The 8,466-nt window shown below is 37.8% G+C and overlaps 1 protein-coding gene across 1 annotated transcript; it reads left to right on the top strand.

Moving 5' to 3' along the window:
• Positions 1-1,840: 1,840 nt before the first annotated feature.
• On the top strand, positions 1,841-7,639 carry LOC113678712 (serine/threonine-protein kinase pim-3-like). Its single transcript, XM_089181930.1, has 12 exons — positions 1,841-2,165; positions 2,231-2,270; positions 2,417-2,463; positions 2,963-3,185; positions 3,437-3,492; positions 3,572-3,665; positions 4,264-4,405; positions 4,737-4,828; positions 5,150-5,197; positions 5,897-6,269; positions 6,638-6,817; positions 7,248-7,639. The coding sequence occupies exons 1-12, from the start codon at positions 1,987-1,989 to the stop codon at positions 7,346-7,348; spliced, it is 1,575 nt and encodes a 524-aa protein (XP_089038056.1). The 5' UTR covers positions 1,841-1,986; the 3' UTR covers positions 7,349-7,639.
• Positions 7,640-8,466: the final 827 nt, after the last annotated feature.

Raw genomic sequence — 8,466 nt, 5'->3', positions numbered from 1 at the left:
TAACTTTCTTGAACAGTTCTATCAAAGATCAACGCATGTTTTAGAGACTTATTGAAAGGCAATTCGACAGATTTACGGACACAATGTGCCCTTCGAAGTTTTCAAACGCACCCTTAAGGCCAGCAGTTTTTATACGACAGTCAATCAATCGATCGATTAGTAATGGTAACTGCGTGTAGTCTAATGCGGTCTGTAATCATACGAGTGGAACAAAATTGGACGACACGAAGTCCTGTTACCAATTAATCAAAACTATGACAAAATTCGAGATTTAGAAAACTAGACATCGGTTATACTTGGTTTCATAAAAAATAAAACTTCAAGTTACACGGCGAAATGTGAGACAACAGTGCGCGCACACGACGTGTTCTGTTCACAAACACAGGAATGACGTGTTAACTGTCTTTTTAACGGCCTAATTGCACTGCCCAATCACAAGCATGACGCGTTCACTGTCCTATTAGTGCTCAAATCGGGCTGGTGTTAACCAATCACGTTCGAGAATTTTGTTATCGATTTCATTGATAATGGTAATAAGACCGAGTGGAGTCTAATTTGGTCTGTAATAATACGAGTAACAGACAGAATTGGACGAAACGAAGTCCTGTTACCAATTAATCTTAACCATTACAATTTCCGAAAAAAATACATTTAGGACAAACATCTCCAGTAGGAACAATGTCTAAAGAAAAAAATTTGGAAATTTCCCAGTTTTTTTCAGGGTAAGTGGTTATTGTTATAGTTATTGTGGTCAATTCTGTCATAAGTGGATTTAGCTGAGTGGACTTAGTATGATTGGCTGCTTCAACTATCCGATTACAGGTGTCCGATTACAGCCAACTATCCGATTGTACTGTCCGATTACAACTGTACAGAATGATAAGTGAAATATAAAGTAGCTCATGCATAAATCACATTCGAGGAAATTGTAATAGTTATGATTAGTCCAGATAGAAATAAAGAAAATACCAATGTCCTCTGAAAGAATCACAACCATACTGCTTATGTAAAGGGGAACATGGAAGTAAATTCAAAGGATGGACTGGATAGTGACCAATTATTTTGGAATAGAAACCTCTCGTGAACGTCACGATCTTAGTTTTCGTGATAGCAACATTATGCGCAATCTTGCGCTGCGCTCATTATCAATCCCTTCACCCAAGCCGACGATGATCGCACACTCACTGGTCAGGAGAAAAAGCATGAATTTGACATTATTGAAACGGATGAACGGTCGCAAGGTTGATTATTTCACTTCTAGAAAATAAAATCATGAGATATGTGCGTTCCTGGACTGTGAAAAGGTCTTGCAAGTTACTTTACTGCTCCACGTTATAGAGGAAAAAAGTTCTCTTCATATCATCGAAGCATCTCTGTCTTACTTAAACTTCAGAATTCAAATCACGTCCTGGTTGCTTCTTTCTAAAGAAAGCAAAATAAGCGTCAACAGCTATGCGAGTCAGTCTCGCAAATAAAAGAAATCGGCTATGGAAAGCGGCGAGAATTAGGCGTCTTCTTGCGCTTTGTCACGAACTTCTTTCAATAAAGTGAGTGAAACTGCTTTGTTTTAAGAGTAGTCAAAACGGCACATTCTTCAAGAATTCCGTTTTAAGCCGGAAGAGCTTTAGACTATATCAAGTTTATAAATTGGTGCAAAGGTCGACGTTTTAGATGGAAATTTTTTAAATTTACCGTACAGTTCCTATTAATTTCTCTCTTTCTATAGGCCAAAATACTCAATTAATGATTATTAAGATCTTTAGAGAAAACTTTTACAAAAAGAGTTGTATCTTGCACGCGCTCTTCGTACCTTTCAGCGCGCGCGAAACGTCAAAAACACGTCACAAAGGTCTGTAGTTTGGAAGTCCTCCACAGAAACATAACAGTTGTTTACTAGCTAGCTGGCCGTGAGCGCAAAGAAAGTTTACGGACACAATTTGATCGCAATAAAGGTTGAGTTTATTGATTCACTAACTCTGATCGAGCATGCCTAAGAGAACTCCACGCTTCTCAAAGATGGCGAGGTCAGGTCAAGACAAAAACATGAATGAAAATCCGATTCGGAAATCAAGCCAAAACTCTAGAAAGCGGAAAGCGGGAACTGATTCCCTTGCAGAGAGTAAAAGGAAACAGACAGAGAAGGAGATCGAGGTAAGTTATAACAAGTAAGAGTAGTTGTTAACTTGTCAGGATTTTCTAATTGAAATGTATTGACACAATTAACAATTAGAAAATATCGTAGGATCAGCGGAGAAGAACTAATTGAAAATGTTTGAGTTCTTGAAGTAACGCGCGGAAGCGCAGCTTGTGAAGTTAATTTCATCATTAATTTTTTTTCTAGTCTTTTTCAGGAATCTATGAATCTTTATAGCGAGGGTGACAAATTTTCAAATCTTTTTCTTCTTTGTTTTTGTAGAATTTTCTGAAGATTCAACGATTCGTCTGCAGTCCTCAACTACCGAGGTAAATAAAAAATTGTCAACTTTTGAATTTGATATGCATTAAATAATTGCATTGAAGGCCCTCACTAGTTACTTTTTACGCCGGTTGTCAGGAAGGTAAGTAGTTACTTGTAACTTCGCATTGCTTTGCTTGCGTTTGACCATATTTGGAAAGTTGCCACAGAATGCGAGTGTAAGCCAGTTGAAGACGTTGCCAGGAAACGCAGGCGTCACTTGTCTTGGAAACAAACATTGAAGAGTCTTCCTGAATGGCACGGTTTTCTTCCAAATTTCGAGAAATACATGTTTTCTTTCAATTATATATCTCCTTCTTCACCAGAGTGAGAACATTAAAGCGCATTTTGGCTAAAAATGAAAAAAACGTCTCAAAAAAAATTTTCCAGGAAATATGAAGTGTGAATGAAAGGAAACACGAAACGTATACGCTCATCAACTAGTTACCTAACGACTCCAAATGAGTTGATAATTTTATCACAACAATATTTCACTTATTTTCTTAGGGAAAAATCCAACTGTGCAGGCATCGTGCCTCACACCAGTTACTTGCAAGAGAGCAATAACTGCGGAATTTCTTCAGAAAAAGTTTCAAATGAACCAAATTTACCTGAAAGAGAACATGCAAATGTAGATCCGACTGTAATTAACTCGGAACGACCCTCTAGAAAGCGGAAAGCAGAATGTGATCCCCTTGCTGAAAGAAAACGAACTGAAAACGAGAGCAGGGTAAGTAAATGTTTAACTGATTGAGTGTTCAAACTTTCGTTTGAATAAGTTATCAAAATGTTCAATCGGTTAAATGAACATTGAACTATCTGTTGTACTCGCTCAAAAGGAGCAAAATAAAATATTGTAATCCAGCATAAACTTCTGATTATGAAAAAATTTGTTATACAATTTGATGTAAGAGGTGAATATCAATCGTCGATTTCACACCAACTGAGAAAGCATATTTTTGCTTTCTTATTTCCTTACAGGCTTCCCTCGGGAAACGACAACAAGAAAGTCATGATAGCGGTTACAAGTTATCAAGGTAAATAACAAAATGATTTGCTGAAAATAGTATGTAATTCAACTGATGATTAACACTGTTGCTTCTTTTACCTTAACAGAAAAAGGTCGAGCTGTGCGGAAGCCAGGCGTCAGGGTAACTCACAGCAAGAAAACAAAACCAGTGAAGAATTACCCGATTATGAGGCTTATGAGGTAAAGAAGAAAAAAGTAGATAATTAAGGTTACATCGAGCACTTTTATCCATTTTCTAGATTTCATGCCAGAATGGCAAAAGAGTGTTCGATGCTAATGGTTATCACCTATTCATTTTTCCTTGATTGGGCGCCTAAATACGATACAAATGCTTGTGTTCCGTTTGTTTCTTGTAATTTAATCAGTTTTTGAGAAGGTTGGGAATAATTTCAAAACAAACTTTTTGGAAACTTGTCATGCCCAACAAAGTACCTGTAGTTTTGTAGTCTATAGCAACCAGGATAAACGAAGACTCGGGCATCATAAAAGAGAGTATGACTTAAGGAGAGAGGACTTAAGATGGAGATTGATCTCGTTTGTAGAGTACACTTGGAAAATACTTCATAACAAGGGCTTTGGAAGCGAGTCTTTCAATTTTATTCACTTCTCCCCTTAAGGGTATAAGTTTTGATCTCTGAAGGAAACAGACTTCATAAATCTGCTTTATCGATTCTTCACCACATTTTAACAACACCAGACCTTTTTTGTCCTCAGAGTTTTCCAGGACTTGAAGCATTTCTCTGTAGCTGTCATCACAGTTATGTGTTTATGTTCTTAGGACCCTGATGAGCCCGACTGGTTGAAAGATTGTCATTCTCCATTATGGTCACCAAGTTATGAGCCAAACTACGGCAGTTATGTGGAAGAAGTTAAAAATACTGAACCTCCTGACTACATCAAGGAACTGGCCTCTTCTAATGGTATGTTCATTCCATTTTCCTATTACTGAGATTACGTCCTTCCTTTTCCTGAATAAACTTTTTCTGTGGAGGTCGAAGGCGAGTCACGGACACTATCCCCCATGTTTTATAACTCCCTCATCGGTCAAGAAAAAAGATGACAACTCGCCACAGTATGAAAGCTACTAACAAAAGTAAGATATTAATGAGGGAGCTCTCCTCCCCACTCCCCACTCTACTCTTATTGGCAAATTATGTCCACGCCTACGCCAGTTGTTGTTTATGTCTAAGTTGTTTTTCCTAATAATGATAGTGATGAATTGATCGATTGCTCATTTCGCTCCAATTGTAGCTGATCTTGCGAAATACGAGATAGGAAAACTCCTTGGATCTGGTTCATTTGGTCAAGTAGTTGCTGCGACTCGCAAGTCGGATGATAAACCAGTATGTGTCTTTTACGTTACACTTATGCTGAAATAAGAAAAGAATGAGTTTCAAGACGAGCTCTAAATCTCAAAGAAAATGGTGGGACTCAAAGCTTGGCACGGGTTCATTTACTCGTGTTCTTTGGCGAGACAGTTAATTTTTACCCGAGTGTCACCTCAGTAACTTGAGAGTGAGAATTGTAACTGGAAATTGAATAGAACCGAGCTTCCTTAGTTGGGAAAAAAGGAGGGGGAAGAAGTGTGGTATCCAGGGAGCTGGTGGTCGTGGCTTTGGCGTGTATGCATGAGGTAATTAACAACACTTAACCCTTTTTCATAGGTGGCGCTCAAGTTTGTAAAGAGGAGCTCCGTGCAAGAATTTAAAAAGGTTAGTGCAAGTTTAAGTTCATGTAAGAGGGAATGTAAGTTGTAAGTTTATGTAAGAGGGAATGTGTGTCAGTATTTTGGTTTCTGCTGCTAAACAACATGGATCACAGAAATAACCATGACAATAAAAATCTTATTGTGTAGTGTCTAGGGGAGAACTTCAGCGGCCATGAACGTCATCCGAGAGATAATTTTGAAACGGAGAAATTAAAATGATTCAAGACCTGAAATTACTTTGCATTCTGTGTTTGATACAAGCAGGTTGGGATTGATTGGAAATTTTGGAGCGGATAATCATGAATTGCAGTGAATAGGTTCATCGTTCGCCTGTTGTCTTGTGTTCATAAAGATGTTTATTTGTTGCGCGAATTTCTCTTCCCTCAACCAATCAATTTGCGTTCATATGAATAAACATCGAATTTATCTTGATCGAGAATCAAAACTTGGTCTCGACTGCGGACCGTCACAGATACCATTGCATTCTCGAAAAATGCGATCGAAATATTGATTGGTCTCAAGAGTTTATGACAGTTTATAGACTCTTGTTTGTCTTTGATGGCGCTGCATAAACATGTATCACAGCTGTTTTATCCAGATAACCAATGGACTCCTGTTGTCATTTAGTTTTTAACTGAAACTTATTAAGAGTAGGTTTGAATTGTATTGAAACTCATATCCTTTCTCCCCTCCCTTGTTACAGCTGAGAGGAAGAGAAATCCCGGCTGAGGCTTATCTGATGAGTCGAGTGCGTCACCCAAACGTCATCGAAATCTACCAACTCATCTTTACAGAAGAACATTACTGTTATGTTATGGAACGACCAGAATCCTGCAAAGACTTTTTTGACGTCATACAGGACCGTAACTCCGCAGGAAACCTATTGTCAGAAGATGAAGTGAGACGATACTTCACTCAGATCTTGGAAGCTAACATCAAATGCGAAGAAAAAGGTGTTGTACACCGCGACCTCAAGCCTGAAAATATCTTGCTGGATTTGACAAATGATGAAGTGAAGTTGATTGACTTTGGGTTGGCATCTGAGATACAAGAAGAGCCTTTTGAAAGCTTTAGAGGTAAGAACTGTTCCATCAGAGAAATCTGTTACGAGTGGTGTCAAATCCGCATGATGAAGATTAATCAGGCATCCAAACATCTACGATCTCAGAAAGAAGGCCAGCCCAGTTGACAGATCTTGTGGGAAAATGACCCTTTAGTCCTCGAACTTAGCCTCTTTATTTTTGCGTATCTTATTATTGCTGATATTCTTGATCCTGATTTTGCGTCTTATGACATCATATATCATTCCAATTAAATAACACTTAGCATCACGCCACGTGACGGCAAGAGAGTTTGTTTCCCCTTTATTCTTAAGTAAACCTATAAACTCTCTTCAGGCTTTTGGTATTAGATAACTTATTAACTATCAAAAATTTTCTTTTAGGTACGAATCAATATATGCCCCCTGAATTCATGAAAACAAGTAAATATGACGGTTGCGAGGCAACTGTGTGGGCGATGGGAATCCTCTTGGTCGATATGTTGTCACCAGTTATTTCTGCATTTGAAAAACCACAACATTGCCTAAGCATGGAGCCCAGAATACCTCAACACTTTTCATCAGGTGTGTATTAGTTTGGTCACTTATACTCTCTGTGTTCAACTGTTCAGTATCATAACGAGCTCTTACTGGAATTAAAAGTATTCGGAAATTCTGGTATGATGGTCGGACATCTTCGCCCTCAATTATCGATCAAGGTCTATAAGAACTGTTATTGGGTCATTGATGGTTATCGCCATCCAAGCTAGCTGAGGATGATTTCGGGAAAACTTTGCCTTGATACAAATGAAATGGCTCCATTTACACTATTCAGATCAAATCCGGCCATTGAGATAACCTGGGGTAAGATTCTTCGGGTTTCGAATTTTTTTCCTTTCAGCTCCAAGAGATCGCGACCCTTAAAGTCCTTAGAGATAATACAGTGATTTTGAGGGCATTTCCCGTGAAAATCTGATTCAAATCAATAATTATCTGTTTTTTGTCTTTAAAACAGAGGTCAAGAATGTTGTATACATGTTGTTGAACCCCGAAGCAGATCAGCGACCAACTCTTAAACAAGTTCTCCAGCATCCCTGGTTCTCAATGGAAGTCTAAACTCCTTTCTGTATTAAGGACCTTGTTTCTTGATTTCAAAATGTCTTTCGAATTTTGTTTTATTATGACCGATTATTTATACTCAGAAAAGGGGCCTTGTTAAATTGCATGGTGTTACTGAGAGTCTCTTACAAAAGCCTTGAAATGTTTTGTAGTAAATTGGAATACTTGAGAAGTAGATTAGGACCGATAGGGTCTGGTAATTTACTACAGTTAACTAAAAAGTCTCTGAAAGGGACTCTGTGAGAAACAGGAAAATAGAGAGTCTTTAGAAAGAATATTATAGTGTACGGCGAAATGAAGAGTTTACAAATGAGTCCTAATGATGAACAGTAAAATAGAGGGAAGGACATCATATTTTTTTATGAAAAGGACAGCCTATATATGGGTCCTTATAATACCTGGTAAGATGGAGTCTCTCAAAGGGACCTTATCATCATGGGTAAATAGAGAGTCTATACATGGGTCCTCTAAGATATACAGTAATCGATGAGCGAAATAGATAGTCTACGAAAGAGTCCTTATTTAGAATAGCGAAATAAGGAATTTCTGGAGCCTCGAAATATCGAAAAATGGAGTCCTTAACGGGGCTCCTATGACATACGTTAAGCGCGATTCTCTGACAAACAAGGCCTCACTCCGAAACAATATCTTCAATGTACATAAAGACTTTTTTCCTTACGTGATGCTGTAAATCTTAATTGAAGTGTAAATAAAATGTCAATTTGCAAAAAGGGTTTACAAAACGCTATGAACTTTGTTTCCAAATTATATAACACAGCTATATTATCCAACTTTAATTAGAAGTATTCCATATAAAAGGTCAGTGTATAAGTACTAGTTTAGTTAAACGCTTTTTTACTGGCTGCAAAGAAAACAACCGAACTGATGCAATCAAGGCATGTACAATGCATGTACTGGTCTTAACGAACACGACATCTCTAATCTTATTCATAGTGCTGTTGGTTTAAGATAAGAACAAGCAATATTTATATCCTCCTCAAAACTTCTTAATAAGACAACCGAAAACAACCAAACTGATGCAGTCAATCATGATAAAGGCATGTGCTGTTCTCGACGAACACTGCAAAACATCTCTAATTTTATTGTTGTTGGTT

This window comes from Pocillopora damicornis, chromosome 1 (genome assembly GCF_964200805.1).
Source record: "Pocillopora damicornis chromosome 1, jaPocDami1.2, whole genome shotgun sequence".
Classification (NCBI taxonomy): Eukaryota; Metazoa; Cnidaria; class Anthozoa; order Scleractinia; family Pocilloporidae; genus Pocillopora; species Pocillopora damicornis.
The sequence above is the reverse complement of the archived record's forward strand: the minus strand, read 5'-3'. Positions and strand labels throughout refer to the sequence as shown.

Coding starts and splice junctions, on each gene's coding strand:
- LOC113678712 (XM_089181930.1), top strand. CDS start 1,987: ATGCCTAAGAGAACTCCACGCTTCTCAAAGATGGCGAGGTCAGGTCAA. Junction 2,464..2,962: donor TGCAGTCCTCAACTACCGAG/GTAAATAAAAAA, acceptor TTATTTTCTTAG/GGAAAAATCCAACTGTGCAG. Junction 5,198..5,896: donor CCGTGCAAGAATTTAAAAAG/GTTAGTGCAAGT, acceptor CCCTTGTTACAG/CTGAGAGGAAGAGAAATCCC.